The sequence below is a fragment of the Ictalurus punctatus genome, chromosome 26 (genome assembly GCF_001660625.3).
Source record: "Ictalurus punctatus breed USDA103 chromosome 26, Coco_2.0, whole genome shotgun sequence".
Taxonomy (NCBI): Eukaryota; Metazoa; Chordata; class Actinopteri; order Siluriformes; family Ictaluridae; genus Ictalurus; species Ictalurus punctatus.
Genome location: NC_030441.2, coordinates 17494294 through 17508063, shown reverse-complemented (window position 1 = coordinate 17508063; position 13770 = coordinate 17494294). Strand labels below are relative to the sequence as shown.

Genomic DNA, 13770 nt, shown 5'->3' with positions numbered 1-13770 from the left:
TAAGACTGGACATCTTGTGACATGATTCGCTCCCATCCCTGTTTTGTCCCTTTTCACACCGTAGTCGTTTTTAGACGTATAAATAATATTTTGTTCTTTACGCCAAGCTCCAATTTCCGAGCCAAAAAAGCTTTGACCTTTCCACTAAGGTCTCATATTTTCATGCTTATAGGTTTCAGATTTCACACACTACCACTTCTTTTAACAAAACAACATTGTTCCAGTTTGTTTTTTTTTACTGGACACCATACAAAAGCAGACATTTTTTCAGAAAAATAACACCCAGACACCGATACAGGACATTGTTTCCTCCTGGTGCTGTTAGACACAGTTTCGTCATTTGAAACCTGAAACCGGAACAAACTATTATATTCTGTCCACAACGCACGTAGTTTCTTGACTCAGCATAAAATTGAGACATTCCTAAGGGACTTGGCTGGCTTATATATATGATAGGTAAGAGGCGCAGAACCTACACAAGATACTAACGAGACCCAAAGACTGCAATATGAAGGTCCGTGTTGGTGTGGAGATGCTGGCGGCGTTGGTTGTGCTGTTCCTGGCTTTAGGTGCGAGTGACGGCGTGGTGATGAACAAGTGTGAACTGGGGGACAAACTGAACTCGACTCTTCCTGAAAACCTTTTGGACCAGATCACCGACCTGGTGGCCAAGAGTGAGTAAAACATGAAACATACACACTTGATTACAGTGTAAGTGATTATAGTGTCTGACATTAGTGTTAGTTCTGGTTTAAGTGTAGTGGTGTTCACTGGGACTGGGATCCTGTAGGACCCAACTAAAAGTCATGCAGGGTGTCCGTGGGTCCTTAAAAAAAAGTCCTAATGTCTTAAATGCTTTAATGTAAAAACAAGGTCTTGATTTGTACAAAAATGTCTTAAATTCAAGTTTCAAAGGTCTTATATATGCAACTCTCAAAGTGAACCCACGAACCAGTGTCTTATGTGGTTTTAACTGATTTCGGGTGAGATTTATTATGTATGTTAATAAAACTGAAATGAATCAGTTGTGTGTGTAAATGGTCTGATTAGACCCTTTACTAAAACTCAGAATACAAGCACTAATATTTAATGGTATTTAATGATTTGTAAATTATACTGAAAACGTTACACTGTTGTGAAGATATTTGCAATTGTTTTGTGAAAGGCGTCATTATGTTTACGCCTAGATCTGGCTGTTTTTACACTGTTTTGACCAGCAGGTGTCGCCAGCGTGTGGTGTTTCGAACTCTTCGAAACTGTGAATCATTTTGCGAAGCAATTAGTTCAATTGATTCAAAGCTTTGAAAAGATTCGTTTCGAAATCTGTAAATTACAGCATTTCAACTCATTGGTAATGAGAAGTGAATTAAAACAAACAAACAAAAAAAAACCTGTTGCCAACTAAAATGAGGTCTTCCTGCAGTTTTCCGCCAAAATAAAAGCCACAAGGTCTAACGCATAAAAAGGAATTAAGTCAGAAATATATTACTATTTGTACCTCAAATAAAAACAAAGACTTGTAAACACTGCAGCGAGGGGGTTTCTAATACAGCTGCTGAGGGACTGATGGTAAATTTGATATCTTTTTCTCTTCTGGCTGCTGTAATCCATCCCTCTATATTTTTTTTCCCTCTCTTGGAAAGTCAAGGGAAGGAAATACTAGATTTTTTTCTTTTCTTTCACTGTTGGAGCAAATGGTAACGCAAAAATGACATTTTGTTACAGTCTCCCAAATCCCTCTATAGAAGTTTACCCTGCTACAGTATAGTTCACTTAAACCCAGAAATGGACGTATATGCATGAACACAATCCATTATACCTGATGTATCGTGTAGCGTGATTGAAGTGATATCCAGATCTTAATTTTTTTTTTTTTTAATGTCTTCAATATGGTATTAAAAAATATTGAATTTGATGTGCTGATACCTGCAGATACCCTGTCACTGGGGACTGACATGAAGCTTGCAGGACAAACCAAGGCCATGTTTATAACCATGAGAGTGTATTGGAAGCATTGATTTGCTATAAATGTCTAATGTTGTTTATATTTGGAGGAAAACACTCTAATGAACTAAATTCGTTAGAAAATATTCCAGGTGGGTGCTGTAGAAGCAAAAAATAATAACTGCTTTTTCCCTACTTAATTGTAAAAGTGTCCAGATGATTGCTGATACATTCACTAACCACTTTATTTGTTTTCACCAAAACTGACGTGTGATGGTTTTAAGGAGTGGTTATTTGAGTTACTGTAGTCTTTCTGTCAGCTCGGTCCAGTCTGATAATTCTCCTCTGCCTAGTCAGATACTGCAGTGTTTCTTGTTGTTGCTTGCTGTTGAACATCTCTTCCATACATTTTACAGTTGTGTGCCATGTAGAGCTGAGCTCTCACTTCAACACCAGCGCCATCAATCATGTCATTGGACCTAACGTTCATAGTTTCATCCGTGGAGGCCGTGGTGGACGGAAGGGCAGGTCTGCAGAGTCCAGCAGTGAGGAGTCCAGTGAGGAAGACAGTGACTCATCCAGTGGTGAAGGACGCCGAAAGAGATCCACATCGACGTCAAGCAGTGAGGAGTCCAGTGAGGAAGACATCAAGGTGCCTAAACCTAATTTCAATTCTTCAACGGTTCATCCAGTCACTCGTCCCCAAGGTACCAACTCATCCAGCAGACACGGTCATAGAGGACGCAAGGGCAGGTCTGCAGAGTCCAGCAGTGAGGAGTCCAGTGAGGAAGACATCAAGGTGCCTAAACCTAATTTCAATTCTTCAACGGTTCATCCAGTCACTCGTCCCCAAGGTACCAACTCATCCAGCAGACACGGTCATAGAGGACGCAAGGGCAGGTCTGCAGAGTCCAGCAGTGAGGAGTCCAGTGAGGAAGACATCAAGGTGCCTAAACCTAATTTCAATTCTTCAACGGTTCATCCAGTCACTCGTCCCCAAGGTACCAACTCATCCAGCAGACACGGTCATAGAGGACGCAAGGGCAGGTCTGCAGAGTCCAGCAGTGAGGAGTCCAGTGAGGAAGACAGTGACTCATCCAGTGGTGAAGGACGCCGAAAGAGATCCACATTGAGGTCAAGCAGTGAGGAGTCCAGCGAGAGAAACATGTGGACTTTGTACGGGTTGTTCCAGCTGCCCGACCGTATCGCCTGCACCTCTGGGTCTGAACCCTCTCTCAACCTCTGCAGTATGGCCTGTGACAGTGAGTACACTTTAACATCACATTGCAGTCCATATTCCTGGCTTAGTTTCGGTCACCAGTTGACATGTCTCAATACTATTAAAGATGACCTTACTGAAACGCATCTGTGTCTATAACACCAGAGTGGATAAGATTTGTAGAAACCATTTAGTCTCTAATTAGCAATCTTCTTTTTAAAGGTCTGATCGATGACAATATCACAGATGACATCGCCTGTGTTGAGACCATCCTCAATAAGATGTGAGTAAAAATGAATTAAATCTGATACAGTTTTAACACACCACCGCCCTGTGTGTGCGGAGTTTGCATGTTCTCCCTGTGCTTCGGGGCCTTTCTCCGGGTACGCTGGTTTCCTCGCCCAGTCCAAAGACATGCGTTGTAGGCTCATCTGGATTTCCAAATTGTCCGTAGTGTGTGAGTGGATGTGTGAGTGTGTGTGCGATTGTGCCCTGCGATGGCTAGAACCATTCACCATGAAAAGATAGTTGGATTAAACATTTCTATGCTCCCTCTCTGTGGATTATTAATAATGATCATTATCATCATACCTGACACAGTAACAGTGTGGTTTAATGATCAAGGTGTTTCCCTTTTATTATAATACAATAGTAATAATACAATAGATAGAGACATGAACACTCTGAGACTCTTGATGAATACGGATACAGAATGTGAATGCCACAGTAAACGAGAGAGATCATGGAACGGGTGAAAAAGGTCAGGGCCAGTGATCAGACGTTTGGGGAAATATATGGTTAAAGAATTTAAATGCCTGTGATGAGGGATGATACTGTTACTTTAGTGACAAATAGCATTTAAAATGGGACAAACTACCTTGTTATTCTTTTTTTTTTTTTACTTATTTTAATTCTATTTTGGATCTTCAAAAAAATTCCATTTTATTTTTTAAACCATAAAATAAAATAAAATAATAATTATTATTGTCTTATTTGGCTTCTTGTGTCTATTTTAGTATTGTTTTAGTTTTAGCATTTTCTCTGAAGCTATATACATACCATATATGTCAGTATACTTGCACAAATTATATGACTATAATTGAGCAACATTTCAGACTTTAAAAAGCTTTTATTAAAGCTGCACTTACCACTTTGAGCTCAGGTTTGATGAATTTAGGCTCCAAACCCACTACAATGGAAGTCAATGGCACCATGTTGTCCACTCATATATAAAGTCAATGGTTTATTGTAATTATAGTGCTAAAATTACAACTTGGTGCTCGCTTGCTTGCTTACTGCTTCAATGTTTTGTCTCGCACCACTACAGGTTGTCAGCAGCAAACAATCCAGGACCGAATAAAGCACTTTTCAACAAATTGTGAGTAGAATATCCATAACGTGAACACGAGGCTCTTTGTGCATTTCTATATTTGCTCTATATATATTTGTTGAGCTTTGAGACGTCCAGATTGGGGAAATAGGCGCACTTAAGACAGATTTTCCCAGTGGGAATTACAACATATGAGGGCAGCTTAAATTTGAGTTTTTTCCTAAAATTGTTTTATGTCAATTAGAAAAAAAACAACCCAGACTTCTTGCTGAATCTCATCATTTGTCCTCTCGGTTGCAGGTATGCTAATTTCTTCCAGAAGGAGTGCAAGAACGTGGAGGATTTGGCGTACTTCTCCACTTGCTAAAACAGACAGCAGGCCTAGCAAACATCTCGACTCAGTTCTACTCAAAGAAATTCACTTTTTAACTGCTGACATTTGACTTAGCTTATGGCTACTTCTAAAATGATTCAATCCCACCTAACTAGAGTATATTTTGATCAGTGTCTCACTGTGAAAAACAATTATAATCACGTAATTTTCGATAGATTACGGCTACATCGAGTCCATTAACCCTGGGTTAAATTACACTTCAACGCACCGAACGAGTCGGGAGAACGCTGCTGCTTAAACCTGTAGCATGCCCTTCTTTGGCCATGTGTTTCTCTCTTCTGTTCCTCACGTCTACTTCATTATCAATTTATTATTTCTGACCATGATTATCATACAGTCCCTGTTGTGTATTTCATTTGAAAAGAGAGCTGTCTCTTTCATTATAATTAAATTCAGAACTTACAAAAATGATGACTGTAGTAACATTGAAAGGGAATGATTTAGAAGACAAAGATTCGTTGTTGTTGTTGTTGTTGTTGTTGTTGTTGTTTTTAATGAATGACAGAGATATATTGGTTACTTCTGGAGAGCATGTGACATTACGATAGGCACAACATTTTTTATTAAATGCATATTAAAAATTCAGGAAATTGTAATATACATTCTTGAATACCTCACCACAACCCATTACTCAACACAACCATTCTTAATATAAAAAGAAACTAGAACCCTTGCTGTCCTGAAGCAATAATAAAGCTGTACACGACTCCCAGTGAGAAGGAACTGATTAATAAACAGGACAGAAATCTTTTGAAGTAGCGTTAGCTATGATTGGAGTACATGACAAAAAACATGATAAGCGGTTACTGAACGTACCCTAAGTGTGATTGTGTGAGTACATAGAAATAAAGTCAGAATAACATTTGAGTCCCGTACAATATGATCTGGCCATTTCAGCCACACTCTGCAAAGTAGTCTGAGGGCTCCACTGACAGACACTCCTGTAGGAACATCATCCGCACCCTGTGAAATACAGCAGAGACTCAGTGAGCGATGAAGCATCAGACACGTCAACGTTAAAAACTGCATGTACAGACGAGTGTGTTGTGTTTATCGCACAGAAACAGTGTCTTAAGGTCCGTTAAGGTTTGCACTGAATGTTAACACTAGGCCAGGTTTAACCTGGCTTGAATCGGCACATAAAAAGACATTACACGTCTGGATTTGACTCCAGTATGCATTTTATTTGGCCTAGATATTTCATTTTATGTTCCGTATATTATCATCATAGTCATCTTTCGGATGTCTTTAAATAAATAAATAAAATAAAATTCTCTCACAGCCAGAATTGACATGTCCCATTCTCACCAAAGATATATTTTCTGTTTTGAAATTAAGAAAAAAAATGCAAACAAGATGTTCTAATCTACCCCAATCTACCCAAATCTACCCCACTTGTTACTAGCTACCAGTAACTGCTGACACACATCCAGGTTACTTAACATGAATCCGAAATGAAGAAAAATGAGCAAAGGGGAAATATGACAGCTTTTTGTAATATTTTGTAATCGTCATTCCATGAATTTTTAACATCTTTGTGCTCAGTAGTCCAAAGGATAGAGCTGGACCTGATCCTCCAATGACCCTAACTCCTAACCCGTAACCTACAAGACGCTGTACAACACGGAACAACAAACGCACTTATCCAGCCTGAAACTGGGTTGACCCCACCCCCTGGAATTTTGGCTTGGCTCCACCCAGGTAGGAGGAGCTAGATCAGGTCCAACCCTACCCACTGGACTATTGGTTTGACTCCACACAGGTAGGAGGAGCTACATCCACCACCTGAATTTTTGATTCTGCAGCAAGGGGTACTGGAGTGTATATGAATATATTATTAAAAACTCTTTCTCTTCAGTGTCCAGTTTCCTTAGAACAAAGGTCTGGATTCCATTTTGTACCAATAACAATGATATAAACAAAATAGTTATTTGAAATAGAAGTTTAATCAATATCAGTAACTTACATTTTCTCACCCAAACCCATCAAGCAAGCAATGTCATCAGTGATGTCATCATCAGTCAGAGCTTTTTAAATGAGAAATGAGACAAAGTTAAATGAGACAAAGTTAACACACAGGCGTGACTACAGATTCAAAAGATATTTGGGATAAAATATATTTCAAAGTAGGTCTGGGGAATATAACCATATAATATCAATACTGTGATAAATTGTCACAATACACTTCTCCGAGTTACAAACTGCTGATTACATGTGGTCTCTCAGCCCCACCATGGTCTCGGACTACAAATACTGGGTTGCCCTAAATAAGTCTCAAACTTAGATTACATACTTGCATCCTGCCTATCTCTCCTCCATGTTACACATTCTATAACGTTCCAAAAATGGTTCTTCTGTGGGTCTTTGGATGGTTGGATGGACAGTTCTAGCTCTCTAAAGGGGTTCTACATGGACTCCCGCTCCTCCATTTCCTCCCCTACCTGCCAATTTCCACCCACCAGTCAGTTTTCCCCATAATACCACACCCAGAGAGGGTGAAGGCTAACACGTGCTAACCATATCTGCCTGAACTGTTGCTCATGCTGCGTAACATGCCTAGAGTAAAGTGCTGTTTGCTATCTGCATACAGACTCCAACAATTGGCTAGTGTCACAGTGAATGACAAGGGAGAGAGAGCATGCCATCCCTCCCACAGAGAGCATGGCTAATTTTGCTCTCTAGGACTCCCAGTTCCTGTGAATAAGCAGTGACATCGTCGGGATTAAAACTTGTGATCTCCTGACGATAGGACAAATGCTTCTCTATTGCACCACTCAGAATCCTACCTGGACTCTTTAATTAAAGAGTGCAGGGTCCTACGTAATAGCTTTCATTCTTCCCTAGGAGAAACAACCTAAGGAATCTTTAGCGTGCTAGATGGCACCTTTTTTCTAAGACTGTATAGACCTATAAATTACACCTGTAAAATGTGTATATATGGTAAATATCATGATTTATAACATTTTCATGCAAAGTAGCTGCTATTGTGTATTTTTGCTCACCACTACAGTTCAGTTGACAAAGATCCAGACTGTAGCTTGATCCTGAATTGCATGTTACATCACTCAGCTGGAAGATTCCATAAAGTAGAGTCTGGTCTTCAGAGCTACGTTTAGATCTTTTCTTAGTTTCAGTCTCAAGAGGTCCTGTGGTATTCAGTGGTATATCCAAGGGATCTTTGGGCTCTGCTGTGCTGTCTGGTGGTAAACCTTTGGGACCAAATAGCGTTTCATAATCATCATACGGTATATCTTTGGGCTCTGCTGTGCTGTCTGGTGGTAAACCTTTGGGACCAAATAGCGTTTCATAATCATCATACGGTATATCTTTGGGCTCTGCTGTGCTGTCTGGTGGTAAACCTTTGAGACCAAATAGCGTTTCATAATCATCATACGGTATATCATTGGGCTCTGCTGTGCTGTCTGGTGGTAAATCTGTGGGACCAAATAGCGTTTCATAATCATCATACGGTATATCTTTGGGCTCAGATGAGCTGTCTGGTGGTAAATCTGTGGGACCAAATAGCGTTTCATAATCATCATACGGTATATCATTGGGCTCAGATGAGCTGTCTGGTGGTAAACCTTTGGGACCAAATAGCGTTTCATAATCATCATACGGTATATCATTGGGCTCTGCTGTGCTGTCTGGTGGTAAATCTGTGGGACCAAATAGCGTTTCATAATCATCATACGGTATATCTTTGGGCTCAGATGAGCTGTCTGGTGGTAAACCTTTGAGACCAAATAGCGTTTCATAATCATCATACGGTATATCTTTGGGCTCTGCTGTGCTGTCTGGTGGTAAATCTGTGGGACCAAATAGCGTTTCATAATCATCATACTGTATATCATTGGGCTCAGATGAGCTGTCTGGTGGTAAACCTTTGGGACCAAATAGCGTTTCATAATCATCATACTGTATATCTTTGGGCTCTGCTGTGCTGTCTGGTGGTAAACCTTTGGGACCAAATAGCGTTTCATAATCATCATACGGTATATCATTGGGCTCTGCTGTGCTGTCTGGTGGTAAATCTCTGGGACCAAATAGCATTTCATAGGTTTCATTATCTACATCTGTGGGGTCAGGCAATCTGTGAGATTCGACTGTTGCGTGTAAAATGTCTCCATCGTCAATCAATGCTGCTCCAGAGCCATCGCCTTCATCCTCAGATGGAGCTTCCCTTTGCTTCCTGGCTTGCGCATCGACATCAACACTTTCTTCATCTTGTCCAAGAGTGAACTTGTCTTCACCCACTACTTGTAGAGGAGTTGAAGGCTCTTCAGTCCCCTCTGTGCTTTCAGGAAATCCATAGTCGTTGCTCACAGTATTTGTTGTTAAGGGCAATTCTCCCATTCCAGAAGGGTAATCTTCATCATTAAAATCTAGAAAAGGAGCTATGATCAGGGTTCCGGGGTCGAATTGGTCAATGTTGTTTACAAGATTGGTGTTGAACCCAGAAATGTTTTCTACTGTGCAGGCCACTGCAGAGAAAAAGAAGAGCTCAGTTCAAGCCACTTGTCTTGCACAATGTCACTTAATGACTTTTCTGGAAGATGCCTGTCTTTAGCTTGACCTGAGTATTATATATCTATGCCAATAATTAGTCTAATTAGCTTACATTTAGCAATAATGTCTGCAGCATTCTCTACTTGCAGATTAGACAAGGCTGCCTCAAGCTGAGACTTCAGATCGCACTTTGTCAGCAAGAGTCCGTCACTCCAAGTGGGGACCAACGCCACCAATACCACCAGCACTGCCAACATCTCTACTGACCAAGCTGACTTTCTCCTTACCAACATGCAGATATCACACTCTTCCCTGTGGACAACAAACATTACCACATTACAGAAATACCACAGAAATAGTGATTCAAATGAATTGAATATAGAGGTGCAGAAAATAGCAATCATTCAAAATATATGAAGCCGACATCAGTAAATCAGTTCATTCATTTATTCATTATCCTTCTGCTTTTCCTGGCAACGGGCTGAGAAGGTCAGTCCAGACTTCTCTTTTCCTTTGATGCAGAGTTCTTGTAAATAATTTGATTCAGAAATACACATGTGCTAATTTATATGAAAAGTTATTTCGCTTGAAGTTATTTAGGGGTGGCTTAACATTCATACAGCTTCATACAACATTATTTACAACCCCGATTCTGAAATACCTTGTCTTTATATGTTTTTTGTTTAAATACAAGTCAAAGAAGTTAAAAAAAAAAAAAAAAATGCATTCAAATTTTAAATAAACAGAAAGTTTTCAAATTTTTAAAAAATTTAACACAATGAAAGGAAATGCTCTTCTTTCAAAGCTGGCAAAACAAAGCATACTATTTACTTTATTTTCAACAACGCATACTATTCACTTTATTTTCAACAACGCATACTATTCACTTTATTTTCAACAACGCATACTATTTACAGAATTATTTTTTTTTTAAATATGTCGTCTAATACTAGATTTTAGAAAATATGTTATATTTGGAATATTGTCATCTTAAGAAATAGAGTCCCAGTAAGTTAGAAAAATCCGATTGCGTAATAATATACAGTAATAGCTGAATCTGCATGGTAATTGTATTCCAGATGAATAATTTGTCAGAAATCTCTTACAGTTTACTCTCAGTTCTAGCTCTTACCAAGGCGGCGTATATCTCCTCAGTGACCTGGTTTACTCTTCAGTCTTCACCACGTCTGTGTACAATAATGGACAAGTTCTCATGTTCATATAGTTGTGAGGAACATGACACCACACCACATGCGTGTTAGACTTCATTCCTTTTAACCAGATCAGGAATATTTGTTTACCGGGTGTACAGGACATAAACGTTTAAAAAGATCATCCGTCTTACGTGCTCGCTCTGAGTTTCTGTCATGGAGCCCAATGTTTAATAAAATCATGCTGTTGTATTCTGTCCTGCACAGTTTTATCTATGTGAATGTGTTTGGTAACATTCAGAATTGACCAAATGAGTCAAATTGTTTCCAGTATTTGGAGGAAGCTTTTCAAGTAAACACATAGGCCTAGTTGTGGGAAAAGTCATCTTTGCCAAGCATTAATGGCATGACATAAAATTGAATATGGATAAAAAGTAATGAACTGATCAAGTTAGACTGGGATCCAACCAACAAAGGACCAGGAAGCTTTAAATGAATTAGTTTTAGTGATTGTACGACACCCACTGGGTACACCAGTCTGAGAATCCAGCCTAAACTTGTGTTCATTTCTGCCAAATTAACTTTTAACAAATAAAATTTGCGCATGCACCTGGAGGTTGCTCACGTGAGCCACGACAAGCAAGAGAGAATTGATATGCATATTTGAGCGTGTATTGGAGTGATTATTATTGCCATTTGTCTTCACAAAATGGGGCGTGTCTATAAGGAAATAGCACAAGCATTGAAAATGCGCATTTCACCATCAGGGCAATAATTAAGAAGTTCCAGTCGACTGGAAATGTTATGAATCGACCTGGAATTGGACGTGTGTCTGTATCGTCTCAACGCACTGTGAAGAGGACGGTTCGAGTGGATAAAACATCTCCAGGGATCACAGCTGGAGAACTGCAGAAGTTAGTCGTGTCTTGGGGTACAAAACACTGCATCATGTTTCACACAATTCTTTGGGAACAGTAATCAAACAACACCATTCTAGAGAACTTTATTTTTAGGCTCAGGAGATAACACAGGTTTTTTTTTTCCTTCGTCACTGCTGTTTGTTTTCTATGGAAATACAAGTTCGTGTTACATTTTGTAGAAAAAAATGAGTGGAGACTTAAACACAGAGGCAGCATGAAGTAAATATTAGAGATGCACCGATACTAAATTTCTCAGACGATACCGATTACTATATTGACTCAACACAATGTGAAAAGGACAGTTATTGGGGCCAGAAAGTCTTCAAAACTACAATCTGAAGTCACCGACATCACCACAAGTTGTTTGGAAGGGTTTCAAGAAAAAAGCCTCTACTTATCCACAAACAAACTCGAGCGTCTTCAGTGTGCAGACACTACTGGGACTTCAAGTGGGATCGGGTTCTACGGTCAGATGAAACCGGAATAGAGCTTTTTGGTAATAAACACAGAGGTGGTTTTGGAGCACACAGAGAGGTAGCCGTATGGAAAAGTTCCTCATGTCCACGGTTAAATATGGAGGAGGATCTTTAATGTTTTGGGGCTGTTTTTCTGCCAGAGGACCTGGACATTTTGTTAGGATACACGGCATCATGGACTCTATCAAATATCAACAGATATTAAATGAAAACCTGACTGCCTCTGACAGAAAGATTCAAATGGGCCGTGGTCGGATCTTCCAGCAGGACAACGATCCAAATGTGTGTGTATATACGTTACAGGACATAAAAGTTCATTTGTCTTACGTGTTTGCTCTGAGCTTCTATGAAGTACAGGTATGACTTGAATGTGAAATGGTGTTTACAATGAAAGCATGTTTGCATCCTTAAATCTACAAAACACTGCATCATGTGTCACACAATTCTTTGGGAACAGTAATCAAACAACACCATTCTAGAGAACTTTATTTTTAGGCTCAGGAGATAACACAGGGTTTTTTTTTTTCTTCGTCACTGCTGTTTGTTTTCTATGGAAATACAAGTTCGTGTTACATTTTGTAGAAAAAAATGAGTGGAGACTTAAACACAGAGGCAGCATGAAGTAAATATTAGAGATGCACCGATACTAAATTTCTCAGACGATACCGATTACTATATTGACTCAACACAGTGTGAAAAGGACAGTTATTGGGGCCAGAAAGTCTTCAAAACTACAATCTGAAGTCACCGACATCACCACAAGTTGTTTGCATTTATGACTAGGCGTTCTTAATAAAGTGGTCAGGGAGTACATTTTACTACTTAAGTTGTTAGAGAGGTGTGAAATGATAGCTCTGTTGCAGAGGAGCAGGATGGGAAATCAGGGTCATCTTGGTGTCATCAGGAGCTACAAAACAATAACAGCATAATCAATAGAATGTTATGTCAATTTTTCAACATTACAAATATAACAAAGATCATAATGCATAATACACTGTGATATCATAATTCACCTTTCAGCCAGCAGAGGGCGCTAAAAATGACAATTCTGGTAGTACAATCAACCACGGTCATATACTCATCCTTACTAACTGCCTAAGAAACACTCCTGTGCACATCTCTAGCTGAGGTTGAGGAACTATCAGAGCCAGAGTTTACAGCCCATGCTGACATTACTAACATCTTCCACTGTTTTCACGAGTTTCATGGTGCATAGTTGTATGGTTCATTATACATATATTTTAATGCCACGCCCACTTTATGTTTAAATCCAAATCCAGATACAGATGACACTGTGTTACACCCCTAGACTAAACTATTCCTGTTTGTGTGTGGTGGGGGGCACAGCCTTTCAGGGAAGAACTATGAAAGCACTGACGGTAAAGGTGAGCCTGGCGTCCGAACTGCTGCTGGTACACAGTGTGAGATGTCAGGTGTGTATTATGAGGTGTGTGTGTTGCTCTCATCTCCAGGGCCTGTAGCGTGATAAGGTCGAAGCTCCGCTGGTATGTTTGCTCTTCCTCTGGTGGACACTTTACGCTCATCAGGTTCATCCTGTAGGAGAGAGACAAGTTATCTCACATCAGATATCTCTTGAACAAACACCTTCACTTCACTGACACCTCCCTCTCTCCCTCTCTCCCTCTCTCTCTCTCTCTCTCTCTCTCATATACCTCTGCCATGGTGGTGAGGGAATGATGTGAGCTCTGGCTAGCTGTCCAGGATACAGTCCCTTCACGTCTCTGCCTGGCCGCAAAACTCTACATGTCAAAACACGTACACACACACCACACAACCTTTGTTTTGGACGTCACATTTAAATTATTA

The 13770-nt window shown here is 39.8% G+C and overlaps 3 protein-coding genes across 6 annotated transcripts in view; 1 reads left to right on the top strand and 2 right to left on the bottom strand.

The window, feature by feature from the left end:
* The first annotated feature begins 457 nt into the window (after positions 1-457).
* On the top strand, positions 458-5480 carry LOC108258947 (uncharacterized). 2 transcript variants are annotated; one of them, XM_053676242.1, is made up of 6 exons: positions 458-674; positions 2361-2583; positions 3037-3206; positions 3386-3446; positions 4491-4541; positions 4794-5480. In XM_053676242.1, exons 1-6 carry the CDS (start codon positions 509-511, stop codon positions 4858-4860), a joined length of 738 nt encoding a protein of 245 aa, XP_053532217.1. In that variant the 5' UTR covers positions 458-508; the 3' UTR covers positions 4861-5480. The 2 variants fall into 2 exon arrangements, with proteins under 2 accessions (XP_053532217.1, XP_053532216.1); XM_053676241.1 differs by having other exon boundaries at positions 2361-3206.
* Positions 5433-10629, bottom strand: LOC108258949 (uncharacterized). Its single transcript, XM_017458010.3, has 5 exons — positions 10529-10629; positions 9509-9708; positions 7890-9371; positions 6854-6914; positions 5433-5850 (listed from the first exon to the last, which is right to left on the bottom strand). Exons 2-5 carry the CDS (start codon positions 9687-9689, stop codon positions 5781-5783), a joined length of 1794 nt encoding a protein of 597 aa, XP_017313499.2. The 5' UTR covers positions 9690-9708; positions 10529-10629; the 3' UTR covers positions 5433-5780.
* Positions 10630-12425: 1796 nt separating this feature from the next.
* The window catches only part of LOC108259078 (uncharacterized protein C1orf100), a 7211-nt gene continuing 5866 nt past the window's right edge, over positions 12426-13770 (bottom strand). For 2 of the 3 annotated variants that reach the window (XM_017458243.2, XM_053676068.1), the window contains 3 exons: positions 13617-13703; positions 13322-13497; positions 12426-12850 (listed from right to left, as the gene is read on the bottom strand). In XM_017458243.2, the coding sequence (XP_017313732.1) occupies positions 12774-12850; positions 13322-13497; positions 13617-13703 (340 nt within the window). In that variant the 3' untranslated portion in view covers positions 12426-12773. The remainder of the gene's footprint in view (positions 12851-13321; positions 13498-13616; positions 13704-13770) is intronic. The other variant, XM_053676069.1, reaches the window with a different exon arrangement.